Source organism: Aspergillus glaucus (genome assembly GCF_001890805.1).
Source record: "Aspergillus glaucus CBS 516.65 unplaced genomic scaffold ASPGLscaffold_4, whole genome shotgun sequence".
NCBI classification, from domain to species: Eukaryota; Fungi; Ascomycota; class Eurotiomycetes; order Eurotiales; family Aspergillaceae; genus Aspergillus; species Aspergillus glaucus.
In genome coordinates, this window is record NW_019170456.1 from 467,789 (window position 1) to 489,464 (window position 21,676).

General features: G+C 48.6%; 10 protein-coding genes across 10 annotated transcripts; 5 read left to right on the plus strand and 5 right to left on the minus strand.

The window, feature by feature from the left end:
* Positions 1-190: 190 nt before the first annotated feature.
* On the minus strand, positions 191-1,744 carry ASPGLDRAFT_119404 (putative acyl-CoA thioester hydrolase; the record flags this gene model as incomplete). Its single annotated transcript, XM_022540045.1, has 3 exons — positions 191-771; positions 823-1,301; positions 1,362-1,744. The coding sequence occupies 3 exons, from the start codon at positions 1,742-1,744 to the stop codon at positions 191-193; spliced, it is 1,443 nt and encodes a 480-aa protein (XP_022403754.1).
* A 769-nt stretch (positions 1,745-2,513) lies between these two features.
* Positions 2,514-3,926, plus strand: ASPGLDRAFT_120245 (L-lactate dehydrogenase; the record flags this gene model as incomplete). The annotated part of the gene is made up of 4 exons (XM_022540126.1): positions 2,514-2,625; positions 2,679-2,730; positions 2,783-3,831; positions 3,880-3,926. 4 exons carry the CDS (start codon positions 2,514-2,516, stop codon positions 3,924-3,926), a joined length of 1,260 nt encoding a protein of 419 aa, XP_022403755.1.
* A 228-nt stretch (positions 3,927-4,154) lies between these two features.
* On the minus strand, positions 4,155-5,636 carry ASPGLDRAFT_119398 (pepsin-like aspartic protease; the record flags this gene model as incomplete). The annotated part of the gene is made up of 2 exons (XM_022540044.1): positions 4,155-4,316; positions 4,383-5,636. The coding sequence occupies 2 exons, from the start codon at positions 5,634-5,636 to the stop codon at positions 4,155-4,157; spliced, it is 1,416 nt and encodes a 471-aa protein (XP_022403756.1).
* Positions 5,637-6,819: 1,183 nt separating this feature from the next.
* Positions 6,820-7,613, plus strand: ASPGLDRAFT_43545 (uncharacterized protein). Its single transcript, XM_022545839.1, has 3 exons — positions 6,820-7,000; positions 7,047-7,489; positions 7,556-7,613. Exon 2 carries the CDS (start codon positions 7,105-7,107, stop codon positions 7,390-7,392), a length of 288 nt encoding a protein of 95 aa, XP_022403757.1. The 5' UTR covers positions 6,820-7,000; positions 7,047-7,104; the 3' UTR covers positions 7,393-7,489; positions 7,556-7,613.
* Positions 7,487-8,030, plus strand: ASPGLDRAFT_1123335 (uncharacterized protein). The gene is made up of 3 exons (XM_022539600.1): positions 7,487-7,489; positions 7,556-7,720; positions 7,833-8,030. Exons 2-3 carry the CDS (start codon positions 7,646-7,648, stop codon positions 7,968-7,970), a joined length of 213 nt encoding a protein of 70 aa, XP_022403758.1. The 5' UTR covers positions 7,487-7,489; positions 7,556-7,645; the 3' UTR covers positions 7,971-8,030.
* Positions 8,031-12,978: 4,948 nt separating this feature from the next.
* On the minus strand, positions 12,979-14,492 carry ASPGLDRAFT_55563 (uncharacterized protein). The gene is made up of 3 exons (XM_022548146.1): positions 13,794-14,492; positions 13,652-13,740; positions 12,979-13,594 (listed from the first exon to the last, which is right to left on the minus strand). Exons 1-3 carry the CDS (start codon positions 14,013-14,015, stop codon positions 13,123-13,125), a joined length of 783 nt encoding a protein of 260 aa, XP_022403759.1. The 5' UTR covers positions 14,016-14,492; the 3' UTR covers positions 12,979-13,122.
* Positions 14,493-14,951: 459 nt separating this feature from the next.
* Positions 14,952-16,756, minus strand: ASPGLDRAFT_165462 (FMN-dependent alpha-hydroxy acid dehydrogenase; the record flags this gene model as incomplete). Its single annotated transcript, XM_022542609.1, has 4 exons — positions 14,952-15,294; positions 15,343-16,012; positions 16,068-16,573; positions 16,627-16,756. The coding sequence occupies 4 exons, from the start codon at positions 16,754-16,756 to the stop codon at positions 15,128-15,130; spliced, it is 1,473 nt and encodes a 490-aa protein (XP_022403760.1). The 3' UTR covers positions 14,952-15,127.
* A 276-nt stretch (positions 16,757-17,032) lies between these two features.
* Positions 17,033-17,786, minus strand: ASPGLDRAFT_43552 (uncharacterized protein). The gene is made up of 2 exons (XM_022545840.1): positions 17,245-17,786; positions 17,033-17,188 (listed from the first exon to the last, which is right to left on the minus strand). Exons 1-2 carry the CDS (start codon positions 17,624-17,626, stop codon positions 17,052-17,054), a joined length of 519 nt encoding a protein of 172 aa, XP_022403761.1. The 5' UTR covers positions 17,627-17,786; the 3' UTR covers positions 17,033-17,051.
* A 981-nt stretch (positions 17,787-18,767) lies between these two features.
* ASPGLDRAFT_64349 (3'-5'-exodeoxyribonuclease) lies at positions 18,768-19,942 on the plus strand (the record flags this gene model as incomplete). Its single annotated transcript, XM_022548762.1, has 5 exons — positions 18,768-18,803; positions 18,858-19,035; positions 19,091-19,581; positions 19,642-19,832; positions 19,891-19,942. The coding sequence occupies 5 exons, from the start codon at positions 18,768-18,770 to the stop codon at positions 19,940-19,942; spliced, it is 948 nt and encodes a 315-aa protein (XP_022403762.1).
* A 624-nt stretch (positions 19,943-20,566) lies between these two features.
* Positions 20,567-21,628, plus strand: yphA (tyrosine phosphatase family protein; the record flags this gene model as incomplete). Its single annotated transcript, XM_022542196.1, has 4 exons — positions 20,567-20,621; positions 20,759-20,864; positions 20,927-21,122; positions 21,174-21,628. The coding sequence occupies 4 exons, from the start codon at positions 20,567-20,569 to the stop codon at positions 21,459-21,461; spliced, it is 645 nt and encodes a 214-aa protein (XP_022403763.1). The 3' UTR covers positions 21,462-21,628.
* Between the last annotated feature and the right edge of the window lie 48 nt (positions 21,629-21,676).

Below are 21,676 nucleotides of genomic sequence, written 5' to 3' on the forward strand. Positions count from 1 at the left end.
AATTTTGCGTTTTTGATCTACTGTTTTGATTACTGTACTTTCTTGGAGTTGGTTGGCTATTTGGACATAGGTAGGATGGATATGTTGGGTTAGGATAGGATAGCATGATTGGGCATGTATGTACATAGCATTTCCTACACCTGGTATACAAACGCTTTTTACACAAGCACACTCAGTGAACCGTGATAGCTCACTCCGTAACACTATCCTTAATAACCCTAAGCGCATTATACTTCGAACCCGGCAGAATAGCAGCCGCATTCTGCGCGCGTCTCCTCGCATCAGTCCAGATCATGAACTCCCCATACTCCTTGGGCATAACCTGCACATCGCGATCAACCAGGAACGTATAATGGAACATCCCCGTGCTCTTCTTCGTCCCGTGCTCGACGTCCCGAACCTTCGAGTCCACTCTCACCTGCACCTTGGTGTACTTCCCGCCGTCACCACCAGCGTCTTCTTCTCTCAATCCTGTCGCAGGTGCGTCATACGGCTCGGTATACGATACCGTCGCCCTCAAATACAATACACTACCCACGGGAACCGGGTTCTCAAAGGTACTAGGGTCCAGGGCTAAGAAGTTAGGACGGGTATGGGAGAAAGACGCAGCGCAGCAGAAAGCCAGCTCGAAGGTGTGTTTTAGCAGGAAGCCACCGAAGATCATGAAGCTGTGGCGGTTGCGGTCTTGGGGCTGCATAATCATGGCGCTGGTTAGGACGGTGGAGGACATGAAGGAGGTGTTTTCGGGGCGTTGGATGGGGGTTTGGGGGTCTGTATCTATATTAGTATGATATGGGATGAATGGGGTGTGGTGAGGGGTACCTCTGTAGGAAACCTCTTGTTTCCACATGGAGTGGATGAGGCTCGATTCCTCATCATCAGGCGCCTTTTCGAGGAGACTCCGCGTGCGGAGGGCTTTCTTGGCCTTGTAATTCTCCTCTCCCTTCTTAAACAGCCCCTTCTCCTCTTCCGTCTCCAGCACCAATGGTGCAACGTTGACCGGCTTCTTCGTGACGGGGTCAAGCGATACCATCGTAAACGCACAGGTAATCAACACATCGTCCGGCTTCACGTTCTGCCCCTCCGGCGGGACCTTGGCAACCTGAAGGGAGATTTCCATACTCGATCGTCCTGTAGCGTAGGTGACCTGTCCGCTAAGCTCGAGGTCACAGATCTCCATCAATGGGTGCTCGATGGTGATACGGTCGACGGCAGCGGTAACGGTTGTCACATTATCGCCTGTATGTCGGTAGGCGATTATACCAGCTAGGGCGTCGAGGTCCATAAGCAACGATCCCAACCTACACCTCATCAATACTTGCTTTATATATCAATCCAGATACAGAGTGGTAAGAACATACCGAATATGCCCCGTAGCATTCAAATAACTATCCAACAACCACTTATCCTGCGCCACCGGTAACACAACACTATAATGACTATCACTCATCCTCTTCGGCGTCGTGTCCACCTTCGCCGCTGTCGGGCTCACATCTTTAGGACCTGTGGCGGCAGCGGCAGCGGCGCGCGCTTCCTCGCGGGATCTGGTGAGGGCTTCGATCCAGGGTGTTTTGACGCGGGAGGGCATGCGCGTGGGGCGTTGGGGGGTTGCGGAGGATGCGACGTCGTGGGTGGGTGGTGTTGTGGTGAAGGTGCGTAGTGGTGATGATGTTGCTGTTGCTGATGCTGGTATGCGGGTTGTTGGCCGCGCGAGGACGGCGGCGGTGCGTTTGCCTAGGAGCATTTTGTTGAGTCTGTTAGTACTGGGAGTGTGTGCAGAGCAAGAAGAGTGAGTTAAGAAGTTAATTGAGTGAAGCTGGTTGGTTCCGATAGTAAACCCGGGAACCCGGTCCGGAGCGTCGGGGGGGTTGGGTTTTCCCGCTCCGGGAGGAATCGGGTCGGTAGTATGGGCGGTAGTACATAGTTATGGTATCAGATATAGGGCAGATGATATTAAAGTACAATTAGATTCTCAATTGACAGTATGTAGAACTACCCCTGGGGCATTGTACTGCAGGCAGAATGTAGAGAATGCTTGGGCAGATCGATGATATCATAGGGCAGAAGTATATCCCTGCATCGATCATATCAAATAAATAAGATTAATTAGAGTAGGTGCTATATCCATAGCAAATTACCTTTATTCATACTAACTAACTGCAACGAGATATACCGTGACCTTAGTACTCCAGATGCAACTATCAGTCCATGTCCTCTGAGCTGTTCCGAATACCGGTCAGTCCACCAGGATGTCCACATCCGCGACACCGTCCGTTCACCATCCGTTTCCCGTCTCGCCCGAGAACGTTTTCCGTCAATCTTCAAGGCGCAGCGTACGTATACCTGCTTATCGAGGAGAAGAGTTGATGTGATAAGAGTGCCGGATTAGGGCTGGCTCTCGCCCGAGAGCGCGTCAGGATGAAGTCATCGATAATATGTGTTGCAACTATATAAACCTACAACTTAAGACAGACAGACAGAAAATAGAGACAAGCATTGAGCAGAGAGAAATAATGGACGCAAACAACCCCAATATCGAGAAGCGATCAACCCCCCAGTGGGCGTTGTATCAGCGCCAGAACTTCTGGAAGGCCAACGATGGGCAGGTTCCCCCGTTTAACACTCGTACATTTGACCCTACTCCCTGCATTCTTAGCAATGACTGACTGTGTCTACAGACCCCATCAAACTCGAACAACGAGCCCGCGAACGCCTCACCGAGTCCGGCTGGTACGTCCCACCACCATCATCACCCATGACTACCTATACTAACAAGGACAAGGTACTACGCCTCCTCCAACGCAGGCATGTCCAACACGCACCTAGCCAACCGCCAAGCCTTCTACCGCCACCGCATAATCCCCAACCAACTCGTCGACACCAACAACCGCGACACAACGACCGAGATCTTCGGCCACAAGGTCGCTGCCCCTATTGGCTTTGCCCCAATCGGTATCAACAAGATCTATAACCCGCTCGCGGAGTTACCAGTGGCCAAGGTTGCAGGAGAATTGAATCTTCCGTATTGTCTATCAACGGCTGGGAGTACGGCGATTGAGAAAGTTGGTGAAGCGAATGGCAATGGACCAAGGATCTTTCAGTTATACATGCCTCATGATGATGAGTTAACGCTGTCGTTGCTGAATCGTGCGTGGAAGAGTGGTTTCGATGCGGTGATGTTGACGACGGATACGTGGCAGCTTGGTTGGAGACATGATGATGTTGCGAGCTCCAATTATGCGTTTTACCGTGGCATCGGTGCGGATTTGGGTCTTACTGACCCCGTATTCCAGAAACGGTGCCGGGAGGACGGAATTGATCCGGAGAAGGATGTTCTCGCTGCTTCGACGAAGTGGATTGATTCGATCTGGCACGGCCGTGCGTGGTCCTGGGAGAAGATCCCGTGGTTGATTGAGCAGTGGAAGAAGATCTCGGGAGGTCGTCCGTTCACAATCAAGGGCATTCAATCTGTCAAGGATGCGAAGAAGTGCGTCGAGTACGGCGTCGACGGGATCGTCGTGAGTAACCACGCAGGTCGACAGGTTGACGGCGCAATCGCTAGCCTTGACGCACTGGAGAACATCGTAAATGCCGTTGGCGACAAGTTGTATATCATGTTCGACTCTGGAGTGCGCGGTGCGAGTGATGTCGTCAAGGCGCTGGCGCTTGGTGCGAAGTTTGTGTTTGTGGGGAGACTTTGGGTTTGGGGACTTAGTATTATGGGTGAAGAGGGGGTGAGGCATGTTATGAAGAGTTTGTTGGCGGATTTGGATATTTTAATGGGTGTAGGTGGGTTTAATAAGGTTGAGGAGTTTGAGAAGGACATTCTGGGTAAGCACCCTTCTACCTGATGCGATATTTGGATACTAATGTTGGCAGAATCATACCCCAAGTCGTACAACTTGATCCCGGATAAAGTGCTGTAATCGCCTGGATAATGAATGACGGACAATGAAAATTTATATTTTGATCAGTAAATATCCACTCTTGAGAACAAATCCATTTGCCAGGTGCAAATGAAATAAACGAATGTATATAAGATGTACGACGAAGAATGTATGGGTATGCCCCTGTACAGATAAACGATAGTATAAGACAAGCGAAAGAAAGAAAAACATCCCCGTGTACCGGATGCAAATGAGAGGTGTTCGGGATTACACCCAGAACATGCAGGCCACCAGCAGAACTGGCAAACCGAAGCGTGGGACCCTGGCCACAGCAGCAGAATCAACATCTGTCGAGCTAGCAGCACTACCCGACGAAGTACTGCTAGAAGCATCATCAGAACCAGACCCAGATGACGAGGCAGTCTCAGCCTCGCTACCTGCATCCGAGCCCTCGACACTATCGGCTTCCTCCGCATCTTCCTCGGAAGTGACAACAGGCGCCGTCTCACCCTTTCTACCACTGAGTCCGATGCGGTCGTTGTCGTAGTCGAAGACAGAGTAGACATTCTTCAAAAAGACATCACCCACAAGCCACTCATCATCACCAAAAGACTGGTACCCGACAATAGTGGAGACGCAGTTATCGCCGGCTTTCTGTCCAACGTAGTCTTTAGGGGAGATGTTGTAGCTAACGCCAGAGAATGTGATGCGAATTTCAGCATCCGATTCGCAGGGGAGGACAAAGTTTTGGCCGGACGATGTGGCACCGGGGATGAGGGAGTGGACTGTCTTAGCATCGTCAGGAGGAAGCATCATGTACGATGTGCCCGTGTCAATGATGGCACCCTTTCCGGTGAAGTTACAGGCCTGGCCGTCGACGGTAACGTCGTCGACAGGGATTTCCCAGCGGTTGCTCGAGGAAATGGTATCAGTGTAGGTAATGTTACCGTCCAGCTTGGACTTATCGACACCGCCAAAGGTAACAGTTCCATCCTGGTCATCGTCAGACCCCCGAGAGAGACTGAACCCGACAATGTTCGACTCCAGCATGTTCTCCTTTTGCACAAAGTCCATAAACGTAGGAGTCCCGAAACCAGTATCATTCGACCGACTCAAGCCCAGCAGACCATCCATCGGATACGACAGAAAATCATCAGACGCCTTCGACGCCAGCCCAAAAGTCATGTTGACCGTCAAGTCCGCGATGGTAATAGTATCCCACCCAACAAGACCATTCACCGTACCCGTCCCATACTGCACCGTCCACGCCGTATTCGTTATCTGCAGAGTATCCGAAGCATCCTCCCCAAAGCTATCATGCTGCTTGCAAGCTGTGCTCGAGCAGTCTGAGGAAAACACCCAGCTGTCACTTCCCCCCGTGTCCAGTAACATCCGCATCTTCTGCTTCTGCGAACCGACTTGCACCACGGCAAAGTATGAGAAGTCGTTTCCGTCCTGGTCGACGGCGGCGCTGTTGGATTGGGACGGGGGGTCGGACATGACAACTTTGTAGTTGTTGTCGCGGCGGACGGGGAGTTTTTGGAGGTCGAGGGTTAGGAGGTTGGATGACCCCTGGGAGTCTGAGTCTTTCGTGTCATCTTGTTGGAGTTTCCATGGCATGAAGCGACGACGGAGGTTGGACAGAAGGGAATTGCCGATGGAGACTTCAGTGTTGAGTTGGTAGGGGTAGAAGGCCGTAACGGAGGTGGAGAGGGAAGCGGCGGCGAGGAGGGACGCTGTGAGACGCATGGCGGCGGTATAATGAACAGTAGTCTATGCACAACAATCTATAGATTCAAGAAGGCATTGGAAACGAGGAATGAGGGACGAGAGCCAGAGGCCAGCCTCGTTATAACAGGCTCAGGGCGTTAATGCAAGCGACTTGGGATAAATGATCGACAAACAGCAAAGAAAGAAAGCAACCTGAAACACAGAAAAACGAATGAGAGTGAGATGCAAAATAGCGAATAAAAGACGGATTGAAACAGACAAATAGCAAAAGAAAGGAATATATACAGCTGGCTCCGTACAAAGAAAAGACATAAAAAGGAAAGAGGGGATAATAATAGAGTTCGGTACTATGCACGGCACACCCAATAGGAGACTGCCAATGCGGCGGGGCTCTCCAGAACAGTGAAGACACTATTCCCGGTCGGGTGGAAACGTGAAGATCTTTTTCACACCAAACCCAATTAGGCGGTTGGTGCAGTCCCCCTGAACACATGATGTCACTGACAGCTAGTCGGGGCCAAGTGCATAACCATCTAAATGTGTGAAATGAGTAGATTAGAATGGACATATAAATCAGTATAAACAGTACAAGTATATACAAATGGCATACGCAAACACTCAGACCGTACAGGTCAAACTCAGCGCATCGCCAGGTCTGGAACGCCGTTCTATGGCCAGAAGAACTGTGGTCCCTCTCGGCGGATTCACCATCTTGCAGGTTGCCACTCCCATTGGCCCCTCACAATTGATCTGTTCACTCGTTTTTTGCCGCCGCTGTGAACCATGTTCGGTCTGTGTCTGGACCATCACGTGCGCTTACTCATTATCCAACTACAACTGAGGTGCAGAGTAACTACAGAGTACAGGACCCCAGTGGCAACACAATGGGTCAGGTACACTTGGCGGATATCTAGAGTTGCAGAATAGAAAGGGAGAATGACACAGATTTGGACTGACATGCTATCATTTCACTACCTAAATGGAGCAATCATGTGCACACAAAGCTAAGGCTGCATTTCTCTCTTCCCGTGCTCTAGTTAACTATTTGATGGAGTACTAACAGAAGGTTCGGTTGTTTTTTTTTTTTTTTTTTTTTTTTTTTTTTTTTTTTTTTTTTTGAGCATAATAGCCAATGACATGGTGTTCGCATAGGATGTGCTTTAAGGTTGGAATTGATTTGTTGACAAAAGTTCTAGTAATTCGAGCCTCGAAACAGGTGGCATTTTGAGCAACAACAGCCTCAGGGTATCCGAGCCAGTTGAAGCGACAAGTCGGGCGAAGGAGCCGCCATAGACAGTGAAGTCTGATAGTCTGAATGCAAGAGAAAGTTTCTGTTCAAGGCTCTCTGAGACTGGACGTGCTTGCGTCGGTATATATGTAATCTAATGGTATTAGCATGTGAAAAGCGATAATGACGGGTTTTTGTACTTTCGGGCTTGAGTCAAGCGTTGTAGACTCGGTCAGTGTCTCGTAGGAAGTAAACAACATGCCCGTTGTACTGGTATTGTTGTCCACGGATTGGCCGGACTCGATCCCCGCCTGCCGCGAAGGAACGGAACTTCTGGGCCGTCTTGGGCGATTGAGTGGGAAGTTATGCAGTAGGCTGATCCCAGGGCTTATCATGAAATTGCTTCTGTCGGATCTCGTCAAGCGTTGTTTTCGAAACTTCCCGACCCTCGAGACCCTTTATTTCATTGCTGAAAAGTTCCAACACAGATTCTGTGACTTCGTGTACGCCTTGATGCTCATTGATGAATCGGTGGTACTCGTTTGAACGTGTTCCACGCGATCCATCACGAGAATCCTGACGAGGTAAATCCCATTATGCCTAGGCACGCCTACTTGCGTGTCGTCGCTTTGCCTGATAAGAAGTAAGTTTTTGCTTTTTCTATTTATTATAGGATTGCTGTGATAACATACCTCGATGCGGACAATAGAAATTTTCCAAATCAACTCAAATCCGTGGAAGAGCCCTGTCATCTCAGGACAACTACCCCATCGATAAGCACTGTCACAGTTATCCACCCATGGTAAATAGGCAACTCAATGGGGGCACTGATTCGTTCTCAATCTTTATCATAAGTCTTGCGAGTCTGTCCAAGGTCAGTATCACTTTTTCTATCTGAAAAATGGAATTCCATCCTCGATCCATTGTATGACACAGTAACGGTAACTTACATTGTTCTGAATTGTGTCGAAGTCGTATTGGGGGAGCAGTGCAGGGTTGTTGTTTGCTTGGTAGTCCTTTTCGCCTCACGGAATTATATTCAAACTGCATTTGCTCCGACCATAGCTAGGGGTGGCGATATAAACGACGCCATGCGGATTCCCCGATGCCAAAACAGGCAATGAGAAGAAGCGTAAGCGAGGCCCACGGACTTACAGACCTGACGCTTTCTAATCTCTATTCAGAATCATCAGTATTCTATAGAGTTATGATGGCTTGAGCCGCCTGAAAGGGAAACATACGAGAATTTTTTTCCTTTTCTTGTACTTGCTGGGGAAACATCTGCTCTCGAAGCGTATCAAGCCATGTTGACAGACTTGGTCTGGTGTGACTTGCGTTTCTGGAATGCAGTCATATCGATGCAGCCATTAGTTGGCTAGTAATGGCAGAACTGTCATCCCTCTTTGGTAGTACACCATGATAATTTCACACAGGACTCATTTCTTATGAAGGATGCGAGCTTTATCGTATGTGAAGGGGAGTGGCGGTCATCCCGCTAACATCTCCCAAGGGTAAACTGTCCGCAAGATTCGGTCGTCTTTCGTTGATTCCAACAATGTACCGTAGGTACCCTGCTGTCAGAGTCTCTGCTAGGGAGGAGAGTGTGACATAGACGTCATCCAATCCTGACAATAAGTGAGCACTGGAGTTCCCATTGTCCGTTGACCAGGTCCTGTCGGGGGGAAATGGTTCCGTTATTAACCTCTCGGGTATTATTGTACATAGGGCAGGTTGCAACGTTTTCCGAGACTGCCGAAGTGGCAGTTGGCGCAGAAGCCACGATGCTATTCGGGAAGCAACGGTGTAATATGTAAAAGGACATATCCTCCATCTTCATAAATATCGCGAATCTTTTTTGCATGTGCCATGCTGATTCCCATGAAGCATCCCTCAGTCTTTTTCCATCGAAACCCCGGAGATGTGGGTCAAGATTTTCGAGGTAGTTTTGCACCCGTCCTTCGGCATCATGACGCGACATTCGATCCTGTCATAGGAGAAACGGTCTAGTTGAGGAATTTATCTGGAGACATAGGGCTGAGGACTCGCCATTTTGCTCGGTTGGCTTTTGCTGCTCATTCTCGTCGATTTCACGGCAGCTTCCAGGGAACGCATTGGGGCTTGTGTTCTTGCATTCTGGTTCGAATTTGTCATAAAAGAAACAGATTGCATCCTTGGGATGCGTCCTGGACGAACCTGGATTGGACATCCAGCTCATTCGGTACACCATGACACTTTCTGTGAAGAAATTGGACAAAGCGATCGGGTCATTGGTAATACGGTTCTAACACTTGTCGGATTTTATCTGGGACGCTCTTCCAATCCCCGGCATACTTTCAATCCATGGTGTCTGGGAATAGACTCGAACAGGGGCACCGTCCTGTTTTTCTATTCGACCACATAGACGCCAGGTAACCGAAGGAATGTATTGATCATTAGCAACAGCGCGCGAATGCCAATTCCAGAGGGACCAACAGAGCGTTAGTACTGGTCACGCCGGTCTCAAGAGGATGCCAATCGATAATGTGAGTTACCGCGACAACTTTGTGGGAAGATTCTGGATATTCGCCGGATGAGTGAGATAAATCTATCCCAAACTCTTCTGCTTGCTGTTATCGAGGCTGACAAGGATGGGTTTCGGGAACTGGATGAGCTGTTAGTGACATGTTCCAATCCAAGATGAATCATCTCATCAAGAGATGGATACATAGAGCTAAGCGCTTGAGTGCCATAGGGACGTACCACATTGCTCGTTATCTGTCATGATGCGCGCGCACATACCTACAGTCACCTGGCACATATGCAGTGTATTCATTTCCTCATACGCCCTATAACGTTCAGTCCTGAATTCGACGTTCATGTATCGGCTTCTAGTGTTGATATAATGTCATTCGGTGCCAATTTCGCTCTGTCGCAGGATTTATAGGTGCTTGATGGCCAACTCTCAATGCTTAACCAGATCGATGATGGCTTGCTGAAGGAGGTCGAAATCATGTAGGGAGGTGCTTAAGCGCTAGTCAGCACAGCGTCTAACCCAAGTACAATACAATATATGCTAACCTTCAATTGATCCAGACATGAGATCGAAAAAAAAAAGCAACGGACTAATGCTTCGACGGAAAAATCTTCAGATATTTGATTTTATATAGGACACGTAAAGATCGGCTCTAGTAATAATGCAGCGTCAGCCCATTGGAAACCTCTCAGACCAGCTCAGACGTTTTATTGAACAGTACGGCTGATGACTTAACTTACGTTTCAATTTTCTATTCGTGGAAGTGTCATTCCCTTTTGTCATGTTTGTGCAAGCAACTGTCGATTATACCGAGCATACCTGTGAACGTAAGCTGCCATTTCCCTCTCCAGCCTTCTCCATGGAGCGAACGGGCGTCATCTAGCTTGTAGGCTGGAGAGTTAGGCAAAAGGGGAGTCATTACACATCGAGCTCTCTGTTTTCGGAACCAGAGTATGCGCAAGGGAGTTCCTACATATGATAATTCGAGTTAGTTACCTTTGTCTCCTGAATCTTTTTGGGACAGTCGCAACTCACCAGGCAATCCCGAAACAAGCCTAGGATTGCTGACAGTCGAGCCCTAGTCAGGTCAGGCACGGAAGTGTCCAAGAAGGCCAGCCTTCGGGGTCCATGGGTGTCGTTTTAATATCCAGGAAAATATCGCCAACATTGCAATAATGTCCGATGTTCAATATAGGAGAATTTGAACAAGATGTCCAACTATTTTTCTGACTTGGGTCATAGTGAGCTGTGACACATGATTCCGCGCCTCAAGTGTCTAGTATTAACTGGCGAACCCAGGATAGAGTTCGTGCCCGTCAATTACTATAACAGTCACAAACCGATGAAACATCAATATCGAGAAATTAATCAAATCAGGAGAGTAAGATGGTGACTTACGCTGAACTCCCCGTGAAGTTTTTATATAAAGCTAAATTACACGCCATCCACTGACTAGTTGTCACAGTACACGTTCAGCCCGGATCTAGAGCGTAAACCGTTATACTCTCAGGAGAAAGTTTCCGCTCCCTCTTGTCCGGTCCTCGGAACATCCTGACTAGGAGTATATAATTTCACAAGCCGTGTGAATCGAGGCACAAAAAGGAACGAAAAACAAGGAAGCCTGCATGAGGAAGTGTCAAGTATTACGTCGCAAGTATTCTTCGAGAACTAGTGCCGTCATTGCACGGAGACTGATGCTTCGCAAAGTGGTTCTGTCCCTGCGACACAGAGAAACTGCATCATAAGGGGAAGGACTAGCGTGTGTATATTCATTCTTGGTTCGCTATACTAAATAACAGTAAAGCGTCAGCATTCTAACCCTTCAGTGTCCATCAAAAGATCGAAGCATTTGCCAGATCCTCTAGTTGTCGAAGATCATGATGTCGAGCGTACCGAGAACCAAAAGAGATGGGGTTCTTTAGTTGGTACGGCGTGAGAACCCATCGAATATATGGCAAAGATATAACCGCCAGGGGCAGTGGCGGTGCCGGTCACAAATCGGAGCTTGTTCCTATCCAGCCAACAGTTAGCAGTAGGTCCGCTGATAGTATGGTATATCACGAAAGCACTCATACCACAGGAAATGGTTAGCGGAAACGAGAGCTTTTCGTTGACATAAGAGTGTCTGGGACCATTCGGTGACGATGTCACAGGGTCGTATACATAACGACCGGTCCAGGGTGGGTATCGACACTTGTTGCTGTTCGATCGACACTTAGCAGAGCAGTGGATGCTCACCCACACGCCAGCAACTTCTCCCTCTGGGCTCTTCGCTCTCAGATCCCTGGTGTCTTCCACGATACCGGGTATCTCGTAGTACTATAACGCGTTGATGGCTTCTCGTTCATATTTCCAACTGACTTACCGTGTCCTGGATGTCTTCTCCAGTATAGTCCAAGATAAGACGACGGCACACCAAGCACCCGATGTCATATCACTCTGGATAGACAGCAAGACCCATTCCAGAAACATTCGAATCGTACAACATATCCAAAGTGCGTGTAGGCCCACGCATTCAGCTTCGAAGCAAACTGTCATCATCCACGCGAAGACGACCTATCGCCGCAATAGAAAGAAAGTTCACCTCAGACGCGAGAACGACCAGCGGGTTGAACGTGCTGCTCATCTTCGTACCGCGACTCTTAGTGAGACTTCATTCTCTCGGATATTTGCCGTAATCTTTCCCCCACTCTGTAAACTGCACGTAGATCTCGTCGCGGTCTTCTGCTAACGACAGTCGGCTGATATAGGTAGTACCTGGGAAGAGCTCCGGGAAAACCATCAAAGGTATAAAAACCCGAAAACACTTAGTGTCTTGCGAGATAAAAAGGAAAAATATCGTTTTTTGTTCATTTTGGTGTGTATATAGAATGGAGAGTATATAGATGAGTAGACGAAGTGGAAGTTCTAGAGGAGAGACCGATATGGACAGAGTATTCTATTAGAACGCGATGAGCGATACAAACACCCCATACAACTACAGCCAGACAGTACAAAGCGACAGCCCTAGTCACAATGCAGGGTACCGAGACTCATTCATTGATTTTACTCTGCACATAGTACGTCACTTCATCTGCTCCAACAATGGCTGTTTGCATATGCAAATTCCTATCTACCATCTATCAACAGCCATATCATCATCATCATATGCAACAGACAAAACAGTCCTTGTACATCTTCGCTGATTCACATGTCATCATACTCAGATCGGAGAAGATCGGGACGTCGGAGTAGTTCTTTGCACTGCAGACACAGTTCAGCCTTAATACTTTACTCCCTCCTAACAGGGGTACATTGTACGGAGCACTCTACTCCTCACAATCAATCCCGTGATTATCATCCGCGGAAGATTGTTATCTGATCCTGTTCCGCGGTCCGAATTATCTCCAGACAACGGGCGGCACTGATCAATCCGCGGCTGCCCCCCCCTGTGCCTGTACCTGTCGGGCAAACGGAGTCGAACTCTGCCCGTCATTTTGGGTCGATTATCTCGGATGTTCACTGATCTACGTCAGACCAACGTTGTTCGGACGTTGGTCGGTGGTCTGATCGTTTGTCGGAGTATGTAGTGTACTCCGGTGGTTACTTCTGTGTACTTGCATATTGGAAACAGTAGTATAGTCCGTCAATCGGCGGTAATTGGTATTATTGAATCCCTAACCATAACAACACAAGAAAGGAACAGAACAACCGCCAAGGCTATTAAATCATAAACGCTAATGACAAACGCGAAAGTAACAAAAGAAAGTCATCCCGGGTATCCGTTACTTCCGCAGCTGCTTAGGGAAAATGTCCTCCACCATGGAACTCATTAATTCCCCAATCACCCCCTTTTCTCCGGGCTGGCGAGAACTCCTAAAAGAAAACCCGCCTTGCCGCTGCAGCATCTCACCCAGACGCGATCGCCCGACCGTCTCAGTCAGCGAGAACGGGTCGATGTCCACGGCATGGTTGTCCACAACTTCCGACAGGGGACTGGCAGCCACGTCGGAGGTGGAGCCAGCCACGGTGTAAACCTGGGGCTTCATGGGCGGGTAGTTGCCGGTGGCCGCGGTAGGAGTGGTCAGGGCGGGTTCGGCAGATTTGTAGAGGTCGGGAAGGATCGGGATGCGGGGGCCGGGGTTAGGGGCCGACGCATGGAGCTCTTCCATCGAGGGCATGTAGGCAAAGTCGACGGTAGATGAGTCATTGACGGCTTTCTGGGAGCGGGAGGTGTTGAATTCACGGCTGGCGCTGCTAATCACGGGTGTGTTAGTTGAGCTTGTGATTGAGGGTGAACCGAGGAATACATACTCTGCGAAGGCATTGCCGTTGATTCTTCTCATGGCGATGCTGAAAGCACGGGACTGGAGGAAGTCATGGTTGGCAAGACGTTCAACAAGCTGTGGTTACATTAGCATAACGTTCAAAACCCCAAGCGTAGACACGGGCTTACCTCATTCTTGCTACCGCCAGCAGTCAGAGACCGTTTCTTGCATTCCGACTTGAGATCGGGAAGAGTCTGAGCAGAGTACAGAGAGGTTCTGTCTGCGACATTGGCAGGCTGGGCAGACTGAGCGCCAGTGATGTGGAGGTTCCGACGAAGGCAGGGAGTAGCCGGGTTCTGCTGAGAGAGAATGCGCAGGGCACGCAACGAAGACGAACGGGGAGCAGCCATTGTGGTATGTAGAGAATCAGAGATGACGTGAGTGAAAGTGAAAATGTAAATGCAAAGATGAGAAGATGAGAATGCAGAATTGAAAAGATGAGAGGGATGGCTATTTATGAGATGACGAAAAGGAGATAAAACAGCAATGAATGCCAATGCCTGTTGTTGGGAAGATCGGTGGGGGGATCTGGCCCGGTCGATGCTAGAGTGATGCGATGTACTGAGTAGAGCTCAGTATAGTAGGAGGACAGATTGATACGTGCGAAGAAGAGAAGATGAGGGCAATGAAAGAGAGAATAACGAGGGTATTTATGTCTTTCAGAATAGCAGCAAAGTAATTATTCTGGTAATCCTATGACTACACTCTTGACTTTTCTACAGGGCGATCCTCCGCAGTCGACTGGTTCTCGGTTATGCTTCCCCACGTATTGTTCGGAAAGCACTCGCGGAAAGACTTCCTTTAGACCTCGGAGTTTTGAGTATGACTGTTGGCATTAGCATTCGATTATTAGAGTTATTTAGTCTATTCTATTTCTTATTAAACATCTTATTAGTGTTTGTCCTTACTCCGTACTCTGTCAGACCGTACTACAATCTCCGGGTTTCAACCTACTCTACTCCGTTCTCCGTACGGAGTCCTCGACCCGAATAAGTCTGCTCACTTCCCCTCAATCCTGCATTGCATAATAATACATGGCACTACTCCGTAGAACACTGGCTAATGGCCAATGGCTGCGTCAGGATGACACATCTCAACGTTGAGAGCGGTGAAGACACGTGAGCAGATCATCCCATCCTGTATCCAATTCTACAGCGTACAGCCAGGAACATAACATAATTTGTCTGACGTGGTCTCATCTAATGTCACCGTAACTTTCCGTTTTGAGATCTCGGAGAGTTCCTTTTCTCAACAGGAGAATGTTCCTGTGATAGTTTATTCGGTTTAGACAGGGGTTCAAGCCCGCCCCGGAAATGCGAATTAGAATATGTGGGCTGGTTGCATTGAGCCAGCATGACTGAGGCGGCCGCATTCTACTTACTACATACTACTACTCTGTATGTATGTTCAAACAACAAGCGGATAACACGTGTTGGTCCTATCTGCAATCTGCGCTGGTATTTCACAGCTTCGCTGCACGCTTTCGAATCACCGCCCGAGCGTACGGATGTCTGGCCGAATCAGGGACCAAATGGTCGACATCCCCCGTATGCACCAAACCCGGACTAGCCTCATCCAACCCCGTGATTCCCGTATTGCGCATCGCTGTTTCCAATTCATCGCGCATGACTGACTGGTCAGTACTATCGACTTGGAACCAAAGGGCCGGCGACTTACTATCGATCAAATGCTCCACTCCCTCCTGTCCATAGTTCGTCGCAAAGAGCATGCTCCGACCCATTCCCACGGCCGTCGCGCCTAAGCACACGGCCTTGAGGATATCAGTCCCCCGGCGAATCCCGCTATCTACGTAGATCTCCATCCTATTGAAAATCCCCGGGCATCGTTTGTGCAGTTCTAGAAGCGTGATGATGGATGGTGGGCTGGTGTCTAGATTCCGTCCGCCGTGATTGCTAAGTAGAATCCCGTCTAACCCCGCTTTCATGGCTAGCATGGCGTCGTCCGCTGACATCACACCCTTCAGACACACGGGGAGATGCGTATGCTGTCGCACCCATTTCAGATCTTCCCAGGTGAGTCCCGGGTCGATAAACCCTGCCATTACACGGCCTAGACCACCGCCTTTCTTGTCATTTTTCGCTTGGGATGGTGCCATCGGAACTGATAAGCTCTCATCTGCGCGGACGCGCTCGTCCGCTTCTCGTTTGCCAGGCCAGGATGCGTCGACTGTCACGAAGATGGCTTTGACGTTGGGATTGGCGGAGCATTGTCGCAGGAGTGCTGCAGATTTCGCACGGTCCCTGTTGACATACAGCTGAAAGAAGAAGTTGCCCGATGGTGCAGCGGCCCGAAGTTCGTCCATCGTGTAGGACGAATTGTTCGATATCTGCAATCAGTCAACCAGCGCACACAAGCCAACGCAAAGAAAAAGAGGCGCGTACGCCTTGCATAATTCCCCTACTCTCACAAGCCCGCGCGATCGCACACTCTCCATCCGGGTGAATCAACTTCGCCATAGCTGCCGGACTCACAAACAACGGCAACCTACTATCAACACCCAGAATCGTCGACCTTGTATCAACTTCCCGCACATTCCTCAGCACCCGCGGTCGGAACCAAATCCTATCAAAGTATGACTTATTTGCGTCGCGTGTAAACAGATCGGTAGCTGCGCTGGAGTAAAACGCCCACGTCTTGGGACTGGCGGTCTTGGACGCGACAACTTGGAAATCGTGCGAGTTGATCAGGGTGTGGAGGGGCGGTTTTTCATGCTCAAGGAGTAGCTGGGGATTAGCTCTCGGGGGCTCTTTGAGCCAGTCGTCGGTGATGGTCGATTTGTCGAGAAGGCCGATGTGTTTCTCTGGTGGGAGGTTCGATTTCAGGACGCTGGGGGCGTGGACTTCGGAGTAGGCTTTTGTCGCGTCGCGACCGGCATACTTCAGGATAACTAGACTTGTTTATCAACATATTATCTTGATCGTCTAGGAAGTAGACATGTACTTGTAGAGCCCCCAGGATGCTCCTCCAAAAAATCCGTCACGTCCCATACTTGTTTATCTACCACGATCCAGCAATCTTCGGGCGTGTTGTGGCCCGCGATTTGCTCAACAGAGAGCAGTTTTCCAGCCATTGTGATTTCTCAATAGCAATAAATGGCCATTCAAATCAAAGAAGAATATAGAAAGAAATCCAAGACCAGGAAATCGCATGCATTAATAAACACTCACTCTCTGTCCGTTCCCCGCGAATTGGAAATGCGGAGAAGATCGGGCCCACTTGTATCGGTCTCTTCCCCGGCTCGACCATTGTTTATCCTTCTTCTAGATAAGATAAGTTATTCTGTTAAAATTCAGGGCACATATCGGCTTTTAATTTACTGCTAGTCAGTATCATTCTAGTTAATAATCTGCGAGAATGAATATCAATTATGTCTCGCGGTGTTGATACCCCGAACGGTAACTGGATGGACTCGGTGGATCGCCGAGTATGTCGGGATTCTCACCGGTCGTATTTCTTGCAAATGTAAACGAGGGCATCTGTAGCAGTCCTTGGACATTAGAACCTATTCATGGCGTTAGAACAAGCAATCTTATTTCAGAGCAAAGTAAAAAGATCCACCTTTCACCAAAGCTGAAACCATTTTCCACGAGTCCCTATACCGCATCCACAATCCCAAAATTGTTACTGTCAGGACAACTAAAGACACAAACACATGTCCTTCACTGTCCCGTAATGGTACCCCATGACATTCTTCAACATCAATAGCCTCTTGACCAAACCAGCACCAGATCTGCTCCATCCATTGATATCCTGCGGGACCTTCGCAATGTACACGTTTCTTGGCTACGGCCAAAATCTGACCTTCAACCTGGCGTGTGGATGGTGTGTCTATCGTAAGACGATCAAAGAGGCGTAGTTGGAACGGGTTGCTGGTTTCTTTGGTGCCCTCGCGTGTCTTCGTGTGTTGAGCAGTGTGCTCCTCGGCCGATGTTTCGTCCATGTGATAAAATATTGCCGTTTTCTGTATATATCCCGGTAGTGGTGTATGATCTATGTCTCCAGCTACTCTGACTTGCCAGTAAACACAGAACCAAGCGAGTTCCACGATTTCGACCTTTTGTCGTTCCAAGAACGAGAGTACTTCCTGATATGAATCCTCGGTACACCCATTGCGACCATCTGTCTCTCCAAGAATACGGTATGTCAAATTCACAGGAGCTCCGATATCTCACGGAATGATAGCGTTTTCCGTCATGAAGTATAGTGGCAGTCCTGCTACTGTCAGCGGCCATGGTTGCGGGGGCAGGTTTTTCACGTGAATGACCAGAAATGGTCCGATAACTGTTGTGCCGAAGTGGGTTGGAAATAGGCTGCCGAGGATATCGAACTCTTCGTAAATAGGGTTGCGTGGCATCCCATTCTTGATGAGAGTAAATGGGAGGGCTACATGGTACATGACGAGCAAGACTACCGATCAGGTGGGTTCGTTTCTTGAAACTTGTTGCTGTAGCGCTCGAGACTTGGATATAGTTACCAAATAACGCCTTAATAAAAGCGCTCTGATATGGATGCTTCAACTCGCAATTCTCTTGTTTGAGTCAGAATCTGGCAGACCTTCAAGAACATAGAATACATGATCTACGTAGGGCACTAAAGTCGGGACGGGCGCTAGTCTCAATTAGGCTTTAGTTTCTACAAGTACCCAAATGAAGTCATGTGCTTGATGACTCATCCCTGAATAATTCACCGAACAGACATCACCGATTTCGACGCATCGTCCGTCTGTACAAATATCAAAATACTGGTTAAAGGTGTACTAGGACCACGGCTTAGGATTGCTTTTTCTATGCGTTTAGCATTCGCTGTAGGTAATAAAGTCTCAAGAAGCATCGGCTTGACCCGTGTTGGAGCCAGAGAGGGGAAGAATTCGTTTCTTCCACGGTTGCCTTTGTATAGTTCAGGTATGTTCGAGTTGACTCATATCCGGTCTGGTGTATAATACGGAGGTTTCTTCCGTGGAAGCTGTAGTGTCCATATTACCTTTACTCACCGCTGTCGCAGCTTTCGCTGGTAGACCTTTCTTCCATCTTTTGATCAATCAAAAATCTTTCTCTACTTCTCGTGCTTTCTCTACCGCCAAAATGAGTGACTCCAGTAAGCCTTTAAGATATGTGGATGTGAGTATACTCTGGAAGGCTGTAATTGGGGTGCCGTAACTAATTTTGGGCCAGATTGGAATCAACCTCAGTGATCCCGTTTTCCAGGGAGAATATCATGGAAGACAAGTTCACGACAGTGATATGGATGACATTATCCAACGTGCGCGCGATGTAGGATGCGAGAAATTCATGGTCACCGGCTCTGACCTAGAAGAGTCTCGCCATGTCATGGAATTATCTCGCAACTACTGTGAGTCCAGCCGCTCTCTCTCCTGTTCGGCTCTTCTAACGATTTCAACTTATAGCTGGTTTCTGCTATGGAACTGTCGGTGTGCATCCTTGCCAGGCAAAGACCTTCGACGAATTCCCCGGTGGTCCTTCGAAAATGCTCGAGGAGCTCAAGACCCTGGCTCTGGAGTCGAAGCAAGCCGGACACGTTGTAGCCTTTGGCGAGATTGGCTTGGACTACGATCGACTATTCCTTAGTGCCAAGGAACCACAGCTCAAATATTTCGAAGCTCAGCTGGACCTTGCAGTGGACATCCAGCTTCCGCTTTTCCTACACTCCCGCGCTGCCAGTGAAGACTTTGAGAAGCTGATCGCTCCAAGGTTGGCGAAGCTCCCGAAAAGGGGATTGGTACACAGCTTTACCGGAACCTTGGAAGAAATGCAGCGAATGGTGGACTTGGGTCTCGATATTGGTGTCAACGGCTGTAGTCTGAAGACGGAGGAGAACCTTGAAGTGGTGAAGGCCATTCCTTTGGATCAAATTCAGATCGAAACGGATGGTCCCTGGGTAAGCGACATCTTGCATTCCACCCTCAATCCAATTATTATCCTTGCTAACAATATACAGTGCGAGATCCGTCCTTCTCATGCGTCGTCCAAGCACTTGATGGGTGCACCACCGTTGCCCAAGGCGGTTAAGAAGGAGAAATGGCAAAAAGGATTGATGGTCAAAGGCCGAAACGAACCAGTCGCTATTGTTCAAGTCGCACATGTCATCGCTAGTGTCAAGGGGATATCTGTGGAGGAAGTTTGTGAGGCGTACGTATACGGAGCTTGTTCAATCGTTATCGTTTCTCTTGCTGACCTTATTTCGCAGTGCCTGGAGGAATTCGGTAAAGATGTTTGGGCTTGGAGAAGAAGCGTCGTAGCATGTTGTCAATGGGGGGGGGGGGGGGGGAGGGGATTCGATAGAATCATAAAAGAAGAAAGGTTCTAAACATAGACCAAGCCATCTGTTTGGTAAATGTGGCAAGATGACATTCTGGTTAATCTCTTCACTGAAAGGCAGCCAGAAGTCACGTTATTGCCTAAACAGGCTTGGTTGTAGTAGATATTCCTATTTCTATAGCCTCACCGCCCTGTGCCCTGTTTCTTTCCTTCTTCCTCTCTTTCTTCTCTTTCTTTCAAACAAAGCTCTTGTCACTCTCTCTTTGCCTTGATTTATTCAAGGCAAGCTTCTCTTTCAACTCCTTGTGGTCTTTGAGCATCCACTTCGCTGTCTTCGAAGACTTCGTCAAAATGGCTACTACTTAGCATCCCGTTCATTCCCCCAATCCAGCCCTGTTTATCCAGGCTCGTCTAGATCCTTGGTCTTTTTCGTCACTTGGAGGCTCCCGTGGGTTGGTCGAAATTGCTGCCTTCCACGCGAGTCGCGCTTCTTCGAGCGTTTACCATCTCGTCTCTCGTTTTTAACCAACCGTTCGCATTTCGATCATCTTGCATCGCGCATCGACACATACGAATTTGCTACATTCTCTGCATTCAGCTAAATCATGGCTTCACATCGGCTGGATAACCAGTCGCACGTCTTTCCCAATAGCCAAGTCGGTGAGTGCAAACCGCGCAGTCCTTTTGTTACCGACTTTCTTCCTCCTTTTCCTAGCTTTGCAATGCTTTGACTAACCCAAGTTCTGATCTGACAGAGAGAACCCATGATCGAGGCTCATCCTTTGAAAACGAACCAGATTTGCCGGACAAATTTGCTGAAGTGATGAGTGGCATATATCGCAGTTCCTTCCCGCAAGCGCACCATCTTCCGGCCATGAAGAAGTTTGGGCTGAAAACTATTGTGTACGTTGGTCCTGTATTCATGTTTTTCGTCTTTTATGACAGCTGTTCTGACAGTATGGCAGGACACTCGTTGACGAGCCCTACTCCCCTGCTCATGAAGCCTTTCTCAGGGAAGGGAACATCACCCACCATCGAATCCTAGTACAGCCAAACAAAGAGTTGATTCCGAGGTCTCCCGACTCTGTCATCGCGAGGGTTTTAGAAATCTTGGTCAATAGAAACAACCAGCCCGTCTTAGTACATTGCAATAAGGGCAAGGTAAGCTACAGACTCCTACACTGTTGATGGCAAAGCTAACATTGTCGGAAGCATCGTACCGGTTGCGTTATTTCCTGTTTGCGAAAGCTTCAAGGTTGGAGTCTTGACACGATCATTCCCGAATATCTGAGTTTTTCGCATCCCAAGTCTCGTCTTCTTGATGAGAAATTCATTGAAGAGTTCGATGTCTCGAAATTCACACATCTGAGCCACACCCTGAGAACACCTCCCTGGCCTCTTCCCGCCAGCCCAAAGCTCTGTCTCGACAATGACGAAGATTGTCCTTCGCCTACCAAGTGGTATCTGCAACCGTCCGTGAGCAGGGTGAATGCTTTCTAAGCGCACTTACTCTTGATGCAATTAGATGGTGCTACGCTTCCGAGGTTGTATGGGCGTATTCTTCTTAGGAGTTACATGCGCTGTGGTCGGACTTCTGTTTTGTGATCTTTCTGTATTAATGTTATGTTTATGATAGCAATATCTGGAATAATAAGGGTTGGTTATTTGTCGTAAAGCTGCTTGGCTGAAGAGGATATAAGATATCTTATTTTGAA